At 39.8% G+C, this 12,812-nt stretch overlaps 1 protein-coding gene across 1 annotated transcript; it reads right to left on the reverse strand.

Annotated features, from left to right (window-relative positions):
• Positions 1-588: 588 nt before the first annotated feature.
• On the reverse strand, positions 589-10,778 carry LOC137261514 (phosphatidylserine synthase 2-like). The gene is made up of 11 exons (XM_067799271.1): positions 10,555-10,778; positions 9,995-10,096; positions 9,366-9,448; positions 9,024-9,091; positions 8,346-8,477; positions 7,307-7,357; positions 6,393-6,506; positions 5,024-5,142; positions 4,128-4,242; positions 3,243-3,388; positions 589-1,854 (listed from the first exon to the last, which is right to left on the reverse strand). The coding sequence occupies exons 1-11, from the start codon at positions 10,680-10,682 to the stop codon at positions 1,545-1,547; spliced, it is 1,368 nt and encodes a 455-aa protein (XP_067655372.1). The 5' UTR covers positions 10,683-10,778; the 3' UTR covers positions 589-1,544.
• Between the last annotated feature and the right edge of the window lie 2,034 nt (positions 10,779-12,812).

Here is a 12,812-nt window from a genome sequence, read left to right on the forward strand (position 1 = left end):
TTGGATGTTCCCAAGTCAGGCAAATTATTACTTTCAAAATCACTGACCCCGTTTACAAGACTTCATGAAGATTGCATCAGCAGCTATCATCAATGCTAAAACAGCTAAAAAATATGTAAAATAGGATACAGTGACCTGAACTCCTCAATGACAGGCCTGGATTATGACCACATATATCATAAGAAAATACTTCAAAATACAACTTGTCTAATAGTGCCTTTATCATGAGGCTCACAAACATACAATCCTTGTGCTGATGACAATCAGCAAAGTTCCACAATCACATCACTGCAATGGTTTCTCCTGTTCTGGGGATGAACTACCATGAACTCCACCAGCAAGAAAGTGATGCTGTATAATGAAATAATGACAAATGCAATTCTTTGCCTGTCAGTTAACTCTACTGCGGGAAAAAAATAAGGGATCACATGAAAGCACGAGTCTTCCCTTATTTGTTTCGAGGTTTCTTCACAAGCTGTGCCATACCACGCTTGTGAAGAGAGCTCATGAAGAAATCTTGGTAAAAAAAAAAGGAACACTTGTCCTTTCATGTGATCCCTCATTTTTTTCCTCAGTATACTGTTTGTTTTTGCTGTTGTTGAATTTTTAAATTATGTTTCAAGCTTTTATTGTTGTTTTCTGTTGTACATTTGCTTGGGTGAGGGAAAATATCTCTTATTTTCATGTCAGTTATAAATAGAGGATATTATATTAGTGTCAATGTCATAACATGACAACATGAGTGTCTGAATGTTGGTATTTCCCGGCCAAGAGAGAGGGATAAACCAACATTTAGACACAGATTTCTTAAACATAGTGACGACATCTGCACAAACATAATCTATTATTTGTTACCAAAATCGTCAAATTGAGGAAAATTAACCCAATTCTATTAACCAGCATTGCCTGGCTACCTGCTGTCATCGCATGTAGAACGCAATGTCTAAAACAAACATTAGTGGATGTCATGGCATTGTTTATGATGTCACATTACCATGACAAAGTAATATTTTGCCCTTGGTCATCATATAAAAAATATGAACCCTGATATTTTTGACCTTGTAGGTAATGGATAAATTTATAAAAAAAAAAATAAAATCAGAACAAAATAACTTGTGAGAGAATTGATGTGATGGCTTTCTGGCATTTTGTGACAGTGAAGATAAAACAGAAACAAACAAAAGCTACAAATTTCAATAAATTAAAAACAATAGTATTTGCTTACTTCTACAAACCTCAAGGCAGACATCAACAGAACGAAGAGACGAACAGCCTTGGCTGAACTGCAAGTTAAAAAATTCAAATCCATCCCGTACACATACACAATCAGCGAATCTGTAAAACAGATCACCAACAAGTTATAAATACCATATTGGACAGGAACCATTAAAACAGAACCATCATATACACATCAGTCAGAAAAAAATATTTAGACACAAGTACAAGATCTTTAAAGCAGTCTCCTTTTCCGATTATGAGAATATATAAAACCATTCCAAGGACCAATTCACAAAAACAGTCATAGGACGAGAACTGATATATTCCTAATGCACAGAGCCATTGATGGGGCGTGTTCGCAGCTGCATAGGGGCTTCTCTAGACGGGTACTTGATGTCGACTTTTCCATCATCATTGTGCTCAATCTTGGGAACATCGTTCTTCACGTCCCTCTTGACGTAAAACTTCCATACAGTCCAGCTGACCAGACACACAAAGCCAGCCAGCCAGAATGAGGCTATCAGCTGTGGGACTGGCTTCACAACAAGTTCCCAGTCGAACTTAAACGTAATGAGGCACTCAGTGAATATGATTGCCGCGATGATCCACGACTGGCGGCCAAACTTCTTGCACTTCCTGGTAAAAGAAAAAGGATATTTTACGACTTTTGTCAGCATTTATTTTTCATGTACATTTTCATAGAAACGGAAGTAAGTTGATCATAAAGCAAACTCAAACATGCAATTATTAACGTGACCTCAAAAATTTGAAAGTGTTGGCAGTACAAAACTTCACTGTATTGTCATCAGTGTTTTTAATAAAGAAGAAACTTTATGGATAACAAGTTTCATTCGTGAGAGCGATGTTCAGTACAGATCCTTATATTGTTGTCACGCTCACGAATAAAAGAAGTTGTTATCCATAAAGTTTGCTCTATATTGTACTTCCCAAATCAAAAATGCCACTCAAAGAAATTTTCTAAAGAAATGTTGTTAATATTCTCCAAATAACTTGCAAACTTAGTTGCTGATATCTCCATCCTGGGGCCTTATTTTCGAAACATTGGTGGCCCTATGAATTCCTAACTTTGATTGAAGCCAATGTGTTAAGAATGGGCTCAAGAAGTTTGTAAGGCTATGAATGTTTCAAAAAAAGCTAGCCAGGGCATTGGCAAAGATTGCTGTTGACTTTCTCACAGAACTAATGAGTGCTACACTACCAAAAGATTGACATAAATCCTCTAAATATGCATCTAATTTTGATTAAAATTTTACATTAGCTTCTATGCGTTGATTTGTTTGTTTATTTTAACACCGCACTCTAGCAATATGACAATGGTCTGTAAGCAAGTGAGTCTGGACCTGACAATGCAGTGTTTGACATGACAAGCATCATCCCTCTCAGCGACCCTGACTATCAAATCACACAAGTCACCTCTTACTGACAGAACTGGAGACCAGTCCTAATCCAGATTTTCACAGGTGTTCATAACATGGACCAAACTTGTCTTACCTTAAATAAAATACTGTAATTTCATTGGTCAATTACGCTTTAACAAGTTTCTGTGTCACCCTAGTTGCAGGTATTGCAGTTTGCAGTATCACTGGACTAAATTCTGTGACTATGTGTCCAAGTTCACACAGCTCCCAATGGGAGGATGAGGATGTGTGATAACTCACTATGCCCAAGAGGCAGCGCGAGTTGGTTAAAAGAATGCCAGAAGAAAGACATCCGTTGATCAAGAGAACACTGTAGCACCTTGAGCATGAACCAGTTGCATGGATATGTGTGTTATATAAATATTCAGAAAGAGTTCCTTCCATTCCCCATTATTCATTCTTCTGCAGATTAACAGATGTAACACTAAGTAGTTCAACCCTATATACTACACTGAATTTTGTGAGTCCCTTAGTAATTGTTGTGTTAGGTTTTGTTAATAATTCTAGGATATATCAATGAATAAATATTATTTGAGATGGGGGAAAGGGAGGAACTCCTACCAAATATCCATCAGTAATACTCACGGGTCATCTAAATACTGAAACGTTTCCCGCATCGCTGCAGCTCCCATGAACAGGAAGAAAACCAAACGGCCAAGGCACAGGTAGTGTTCGGGGGGGATCCACAGGACGAACTTCAGGTAAAACGTGTTGAGCTCCGCCAGCAGGAACTGAAACAGCACATCATCATCAGAAAAGGTATATTGATACAGACATGACCCATGAAGGTCCGGGGTAGAATAGGCCTTCAGCAACCCATAATTGTCATAAAAGGAGACTAAGCTTGTCGTAAGAGGCAACTAACAGGTGGTCAGGCTCACTGACTTGATTGACACATGTCATCAATTCCCAATTGCATAGATTGATACTCATGCTGTTGATCACTGGATAGTCTGATCCAGACTCGATCATTTACAGACCGCCACCGTATAGCTGGAATAATGCTGAGTACGGCATAAAACTAAACTCACTCACTCACTTGTCTGCCCTTGATTAATTCACATCACAAGAGTTCTTGTTCCATATAAAGCTACCAGTGTTAAAAGAATGGCTTCAGGGACTTAGGAACCAGCAACCTATTCTCTTCCCTCCATCCTCTCAAGATCTGATTCATGAGTGAGCAAATGAGTTTAGCTTTACACTGCACTCTGCAATATAACAGCTGTATGGCAGTGGTCTGTAAACGATCAAACCTGGGCCAGACAATCCAGTGATCAACAGCATGAGCACTGATCTACACAACAGGAATCTTAGTAATAAGCCCCACAGGCAATTCAGAGAAGAGTCAGTCCACTTACCAGGGTGCAGAACTCCATTTGTCCCCACTGAAGATACAGAGCAGGAAAATGGACTGTGACCTTGCTCACCCAACAAAATCTATTCAATCATTTCTCTTCAAAGCCTACTCACTATAGCGATAACGCCGCACATGGCACACCACCTCTTGAGACTGGCAGTAGGCCTCCAGTCGAAGTCCGTCCAGCTGTAAGGTGTGAACTGGGCAGCAACACGACGCAATTTGCCACTGTAGAAAAACGCCAAAAACTTTAAAACACAATCAAGGACATTGAACCACTATATATGCAAACTGTGTCTGTCTGTATATCTGAAATATATGATGGAAGTCTGTAAATAGTTTGAACCTATAATCTAATGGTTGACATCATAAGCATCAATCATCACATTTAAGAAAGGTGACATATTCACATAACTCATTAGTAAGGGTTGATGACACTACAATATGTTCACATGGGGTTGACATAGGCGGACCAATCTGTTAGCATACCTGTGAGTAGTGCTGTAATAATGCATTGGACTATCGACTATCGAAAACATATTAATGCATTGATAGTATGTGTGACTATCGATAGTTTAGTAACTGACTTTCCTTTCCTTAAATAATTACGTAGTTTCATAATTTTTGTGTGTGAAGGGTGCAGAACTGCCGACTCATTGGCTTATGTTTTAACTGACCTGGTTTTCAAGTTTCTTGTCAGCTATTAAAAGACTCTACTTCAACTTGTTTTCATTTCAAATAACCTATACATTCATTTCAGAAATGACTTCAAATGACACAATTCTAGGAGAAAAAAACTACTGCAACAGTATTGCAATAGTGGGTGCCATAGGCTATGGCTATCACAATAGCATTCTGCAGAAGTTATTGGAGATTCCGCTATTGCAATCAATCGATAGTGTGATGCATCATTACAGCCCTATCACAAAGTTCACAGATGGTTGACTGACTCAGGTAATACGAAGTGTTAGCTTCTCGCATGAACTGATATCTCATCACGTTAACGTACCCATATGTGGGGATGTCCCACATGCCTCGCCAGTGGTACGGCTTCATGGTCAGGTAACGCAGGGTCTTCATGCCGAGATAAATACCAAACCCATTACACACAAGGGCATCCATCACCCACTGTAATGAAGGAACAAACAAACATCACCAATTCTGAATTCTCCATATTGACATCCACATTCCACTCTCTGAAATTTGAAATGGGATCAAGGTCATGAATATGAAAAGTATTTCACACATAAACTACACATGTGAGCATGTATAGCATGTAAATATACTTGCAGATAAGTGAGGGAAATTTGTTTATTAATGCAGCATTTAGCAATAATTCAGGTCATAAAAGCTAGTCAGGTCAGAGTCACAAATGTACACATGAAAACAACAACTGTGACAAAAAGACAAAGGGAAGCATGTATAAAGGAAGCTGTCAAAACCAGCAGCTGTAAATCCAGCAAGTTATCAACATTGGCATAAATTGTCGGTCTTGTACATGGCTAGAACATTTGTCATATTATAAAAGCTCTGCAATCTGGCAGCTGTCAATACCAGATCTCAAGAAATGAGCCACCCAAATGTTCAAATTATACAGGAATCAGCACCGTCTAATCTGGAATGTGGTGAGGAGTCGGAAGGATGTGTATTGTCACCAATTAGTCTTGGCTTGAAATTAAATGGTTGACAACAAAGATAATTTAATCTTAGTTCAGTATAGGTATAGGTACTTATGGATAAAGTAATTAGAGACTTTGTCTGTTCTTGTCAATGAATGCAGTACTTGAGAGGGTAAGTGAGTGAGTTAAGTTTTACGCTGCTTTAAGCAATATTCCAGCAATATCACGGCAGGGGACACCAGAAAATGGGCTTCACACATTGTACCCATGTGGAGAATCGAGCCCAGGTCTTCAGAGTGACGAGCGAACGCTTTAACCACTTGGCTACCCCACCGCCAAATACATGAGAGTGAAAAAGTGGTTCAGTTTAAGTCGGAGTTAACCATGTCAGCTCTACAATTCATCACTCTGTTATTGGTTATTTCTTCAGACCTAACGAGTGCCGGTTTGGACAGCTTCCTCTGTAGTTTACTGAAAGCCAAGAGAAAGTCAATGGATGAGACATATATAGCATCTTTGTAGCCCCTTTCATAGCTACATCTGCCCCATAAAGCTCCTAGTTTCAGACATGTGACATTAACATGACACAACAATCTGACACTTCACAGAATTATACACACTGCCACAAATGGCTCTTCGTCTTCAAATCAAAAAGTCTTAACATGGCACTTGTCATTCAAACTCAATGCACACAGGTCAGGATGACACCCAGAGTTGTGTCCCTTTGTAGAGTTACCCCCCTTGAAATGCAGCACTCACATGATCCCACCAGCATTCACTGAAGTTGGGCAGCTGGTGTTCCAGGGTGTATTCCAACAGCTCAAACATGATGCTGAGTACAGTACACAGCCACCAGTCCCGGAGTATCAGGGTCTGAAACACAGACACATGCATTGCCCATTGTCATTTATTAATAACAATAATAATATGTGCATTTATATCGCGCCAAACTCCATTCATGAGGTGAATACTCATAGCGCTAACAGTCAAAGCAGGCATATCATTACCCCGGATAACCCAAGATGCCTATTAGGCGCTAGAAGGTTATAGTCACGTGAGTCTCTAAGCAGTTAAAGACAACCCCCAAGAAAATTTTTTGTACTGCTTCAGCGAGTGAGTTTGGATTTATGCCACTTTTAGCAATATTCCTTCACTATGTGAATGGGGCACACCAGAGATGGGCCTCACACATTGTACACGTGGCCAATCAAACCCGGGTCCTCTGCGAGACGAGCGAATATTTTAACCACTAGGCTACCACAATGTCCCTTGTACTGCATCAGGCTTATATGAATGCCCTGCTTCCTGAAGAACTATTCAATCTGATCATATCTGCATATTTACAAATGGGAGGTAGGGGGCGTGGTGGGCGAGCCAGAGACTGAGGTCCTGAGACCAAGTCCTTTGGCGACTGGGTGTGAAAACCTTGGAGTTCACTTTGTTTGTAGATTCTTTCAGTGTTGTCACAACCCCAAGTGTACAGAACACAACCCTGTGCACAAATCCCACATGGATGCCATTCAGATTCACATCCAATGATTGAGGAAAACAAAAGTGCCTGTGAGCAGCCAACCTGGAACTCGGCATTATATAAATAGATTCTAATAATAACAACATAATATTAAAGTCTTAAAGGCCTTAAAGTGATGAAGTTAATATCCACAGCTACAAACCTTCAGCCACCAGCCGAAGAAGTGGGTGGGAACAAAGCCATCCACCTTGTCCTGAAATGTAAAATAGATAGACCATTGCAAATGGTTAAAACGGCACATACACTGTCCTTGTCGTAACCACACATTCCTTTATTGATAGACATTCAAAAGTACACTAAACAGTCACATACTTTGCCTCAAATAGACAGTTATATTCCTTTACAATGTGGTAAAAACAGCATTTAACCTTCAATATCCTCCACTTATACCTGCTCACGTTTGCTTCAGTCTGCTGAACAAAGTGAGTGAGTACGGTTTTACACCACTTGTAGCAATATCACAGTAGGGGATAACAGAAATGGTCTTCACACATGGCTCAAATAAGCAGAAGTCTAACTCATTGTGCCAAATATGCACAAAAACCTCCACAAATGCCATATTCAAACACAGTTGAAACTATTGATTACAAGCAGTGTATGAAAAAGGCAAAAAACCCAGCCAAACATCAGGGCTGATAACATTTTGCAGTGCAAAGTCTTACCAGCCCGAATGGGATTCAAGCAGAGCAGATATTTTTCCAGATGAATGAATCATCTCAAAATTTTACCAGACCTTCATACACTGTTACTAATGTTTTCTCCAGACCACAAAAAGGGCAGGGCGAACTTTCTACAGAAAAGGGCACCCTAGTCTGAAAAGGGCACAAACCACAATAAAAACCAAAACAAAATGATCAGATTGAGCCTCATGTATTATTAACCTACAGTCTCCTTTGCTTTTTTCTCAGGAAGCTTTTCACAACAGCTTCCAAGTTGGTGTCATTGTGGCTGTCAGTGTTTAGCCTGATCATAAGATGCTTGTTACAGTTGCTGACTTTCAGTCTGTTCCTGTGCTCCGTCACAAATAGCAAATACCGTTCAGGGCACAGTAAAAAGGGACAGGGCACCAGAAATAAGGGTACGGCACCATAAAAATGGACAGGGCGCAGCGCCCTTCTAAAACACTCTGGAGGAAACACTAGCTACAGTTCCTCTTGAAGGAGATTTCCTAAACATCTTACCCATATATTGTGGAACGGATCTGTGTGGTTGGCGTCATACAAAAAACAGTTTCCACCATAAGCCTTCTCCGGCAACGGCTTCCCTAAATCTTCATCAAAATGCTTCAACAACAGTCTTGCATCCTCCACTCGCTGTCACAACACAAAGTTTCAAGATAAACATTTCTTAAACATCTACATTGCCATCATTACCCTCAAGTCTTAATATTATTGCTGTAAGAAAAAAATCGTCATAACTGATAAAAACCCATTTGCACATACACAACAATTCTGGTTCCTGTTTCTGTAAAGCGATCATAGCACCAAAATGGTTGTATGAATCAAAAAGAGACTTTCAAAACAGTCACAGTCTTAAGATGAGTGAGCGAGTTTAGTTTTACACCGCTTTCAGCAATGTTCCACCAATATCACAGCAGGGGACACCAGATATGGACTTCACAGATTATACCCATGTTGGGAATCGAACCTGGGTCTTTGGAGTGACGAATGAACACCTTAACCACTAGGCTACATCACAGCAAGCTTTCAGATGACATAAACAGGCCTATAATATCTATCAATCTGTACTTCTGCACAGTCACTATAACTCTTTGAAAGGACTTTGAGAACATAATTTAGAAAAAATCTTTTCTAAAGTGTAGGAAAACATGTCTAGTCTATAAACTTTGTACAACTTACCTGGAATAACAAAAATACTAAGGCAAGTTCATATGTTATGCTCAGGCACAGGATAAGTCTCCAAAATGCTGAAAAAAGTGGAAAAAATATCTTAATACAGCATTTCAGTTCATAATATTTATTAATCTATTAAAAACATTTTCATATTTGTTAACATTGCTCAAGTCATTATTGTTTACATTATTACAAAAATAATGTGCACAGAATGCACCTCGAAAAAATACAGAATTTTAAAGTTCAAGCAAAACTGAAAATATTAACAAACTTAAACATTCTGGTTCTCTGCACGACTATCAGTGAAGATGAAAAACAAAGATGGCCTAAAGGGAAGTAACTCCTCACCTGGATGTGGTCTGACGAAAGGTCCATCTGGAGTCTGGGTCACTCCAAAAAGTAGAAAAGCTAGCACCACTGCCATCAGTCCTCTGGGAACAGACACACTGAACAGTCAGACTATCAGCTTAGCCACACTGAATGCATTTGCACGCTGAAGATATTACAGGGTAAGAGGGTATGGTTTCACATCGTGGAGGGGACACGTTTAATGCTTCTCTTTTTATCATTGTTCCAGTTGTACTGCAGTTTCTCAGATTCATGTCAGTTAAAAAACGCAAAAGTCTTAGTCATATCCAGTTTGGTAAAATCCATAAGCTAGGGGATTGTACTGACAACCATAGAAACAAGCTCAGGGTAAACTGTGATTCAAACTAACAATCACAGGTTCCTGGAGTGCCCAAGGGAGGTATATCAACTTGTGCTGTCTTAGACACAGACATCTCTGAAGGACCTACCATTTCAAGAGAGGCCAAAGTAATGCTATGAAGGTTTGATTAGAAGATCATGACACATGTAAAGGTGGCCACTCTGAACATTATAATTAAAATGCTGTCATCTGATATATATATCCAAGGTGCTGTAATTCTTGGTTTACCAGTTCACACCGATATAAGGACCATGATTCGCATCCTCACCGTTTGGCATTGTAGTCTCTGTCAGGGACAACATCTTCAAACAGAGCCACATAAAACAGAATGATGATGAAGATGAACAGCACTGTGATGGTGTGAGCGCGCCTGCAAACATAAACATACATGAAATGTTCGGGAAACTAGTGTTGTGGAGCTTCTTGTACTTTGTGCAGTTCTGTACTCACCTCATAAAACGATCATCAGAACACAGGTGCTAACACATGTACAGGTAAATCTTCTTCATTAGATGGGAGATCAAAAACAAGATTTTAGGGACCTGTTTTACTGATTTCCCAAGAGCAATAAATAATTCACAGTATCCCCACACAAACCATCGGGCACATATTCCACCTTCTGTAAAAGCAGCAGGTAAGCTACTCCAAAGAGGGTAAGCCTGGGGTACTGGGGATCTACAACACCTTCTATACTGGCAAGAGATGTGATATTCACCAGAAGACAAGTCTGCGGTACTGGTGACCTACTCCTTCTATACGGTCATAAGACGTGATATTAACCAAAAGACATCCATGACCTATTGTGCCTTTTAGACATGTGCTACTCACCAAAAGAAAGACATGGTTCCATCATCGTAAATTGGGGAGTTTTTGTGTTTGCGTTTCTCCTCCTCCCAGTCGTGAGCTGTCATATTGTGTATCTTCAGCTGCTCCCTATCCTGCCGAGCAGACGCCATCTTGGCCACCTCACGACTCAAGCCTTGGTTACCTCTCGGGGGAATCACCGTGGCCACAGCAAGCACTCATAGACAACTTAGTCGCTCCTGCGACTGCTGCAACAAAAACATTCTTCAATACAAAACAAAACTTTAAATTGCAAACCATTCAGGCTGAACGGACTCAAGACACTCGCCCTGACATAGAAAATACAGGATCTCTCTGAAAATAGTTCAGTTTCACTTCAGTTTGATACTTTTATCACGCTCCAGAGAGTGAAGCTAGTTCTTCTGCCAGCTAAGTGTTTTCAAGTATCTCAAAACAGGAAGTTGAGTTTGAATTTATTTTTGCCAGTAGTTGTCTGCAGTTATAGTCAAGACTTGTCCCGTTCAATATCTTTCAGCAAGTTTAACAAAGACATACAGATTAAATGTCTTTCAGGTTAAAGCAATCTACAGAAATATAAAACCATCAGTTGAATGTGACAACAATTCAAATGATGGTGGCGCCATCTGCTGGTGGTGCCATCTGCTCCCTCAAGCTGATACAGCATCAAACCAGGATATTGAAACTCCAGAATGACATGAAAATGATTTGTTGCATGTGTATATACTGCTGGTTCATATTCAGACATACTTGCATCAACTGAGCGCAAAGTATAGCGAGTGAGAATGTTTTTATGCCACTTTTAGCAATATTCCAGGAATATCAAGGCAGGAGACACCAGAAATGGGCTTCAAACATTGTACCAATGTGGGAAATCAAACCCAGGTCTTCGGCATGGTGAGTGGATGCTCTAACACCTGGTTACTCCACGGTCCCTTAAGACAAGACTAACAAGCATTAAGTTATGCTTAAAAAGCTCAGTGAGTGCTTTAATATACGAAAACATCATCACCCTTTGTGACTTGATCCACAAAGTCCAGAGTAACTATACAGAAACGTTTGCTGGATATTCCTAGTTATAAGCACTGAAGGACACAGACTAACTGCAAAATCATTCTATGTTTCCAAGAGCAGTTAATCCTGATGTACAGACATTTGGTAACACGCTGCATGTTGGCATTAATATTGTATCTGTCCAATTTCAAATGTTCTCACGACGCTTGTGTTAATTTCACATTTGTCTGTGGAAATCATTGCAGTAAAACCACAACTGGTCTCCCTATAATTATTCTGCCTGACAACTGAATTTGCTTGGTCACTGGGTCGATATAAAAGTTTTGGTCACAGACAGTAATTTCTCTTACATCACGCCTTGCAAGTACACCATAATCCCTTCCTCAAGTAAATAGTTGTTAACTGTATGACTGGTATTGGCATCACGACGGGATTGGCATCTCTAATGGGGTGGGTTGACATTATACCGAGGAGGGTGGGCATTATACAGATTTGAGTTGACATCATTGATGTGGGTTGACATTATACAGAGGTGGACTGTCTTTATACATGGTTGGTAGGCTTCATATAGGGTGAGTTGGCATTATACAGGATGGGTCTGCTTCATACAGGGTGGTTTAACATTATACAGGATTGACTGACATCATACACAGTGGATTGGCCTTGTATAGGGTGAGTTGACCTAATACAGGGTGGGATAACATTGAACAAAGATAACATTAAACAAGCTGGTATGGCATCGTATAGGGTCAGTCAGTATAATATAGAGTATGTTGTATTATAAAAGTTCAGCATGACCTGCTATTGAGCAAGGTGAGTTGACATTACACAGGAAGGATTGTCATTATACACAGTGGAAATATAGCATTGCACAGAGTAACATGACAGTAACTTGACAGGCATTATACAATGAGTGACACTGGAATGACACATGTATCCCGTCTAGACCTGTCAAAAAGGCTACTGATATGATGACAGCTGTCCAGCTCAGAGAGAAAATAATGACACCTCATGACCCATGCCACCATCAAAATCATCCACAAGGATCATTCAAACAACACCAATGTCTACAAAACTACAGAATCACTACCCATCATGAACAGCCATAACGATATCCTTACAAGTAAAGTCCAAAGTAATAAGCATCTAAGAGTGAGTGAGTGAGTTTAGTTTTCTGCTGCACTCAGCAATTAATTCCAACTATATGGCAGTGTTTTGTAAATAATCGAGTCCAGACCTGACAATCAAGT

This window comes from Haliotis asinina, chromosome 14, assembly GCF_037392515.1.
Source record: "Haliotis asinina isolate JCU_RB_2024 chromosome 14, JCU_Hal_asi_v2, whole genome shotgun sequence".
Lineage (NCBI taxonomy): Eukaryota > Metazoa > Mollusca > Gastropoda > Lepetellida > Haliotidae > Haliotis > Haliotis asinina.

What these genes read in the sequence shown, in the direction of transcription:
- LOC137261514 (XM_067799271.1), bottom strand. Translation starts at nt 10,682, where the DNA reads ATGGCGTCTGCTCGGCAGGATAGGGAGCAGCTGAAGATACACAATATG. An exon ending in GGAACCATGTCTTTCTTTTG is followed by an intron (nt 10,097 to 10,554) that starts GTGAGTAGCACA and finishes TTATGTTTGCAG; the next exon opens with GCGCGCTCACACCATCACAG. An exon ending in TGTGCGGCGTTATCGCTATA is followed by an intron (nt 3,389 to 4,127) that starts GTGAGTAGGCTT and finishes GTGCTGTTTCAG; the next exon opens with TTCCTGCTGGCGGAGCTCAA.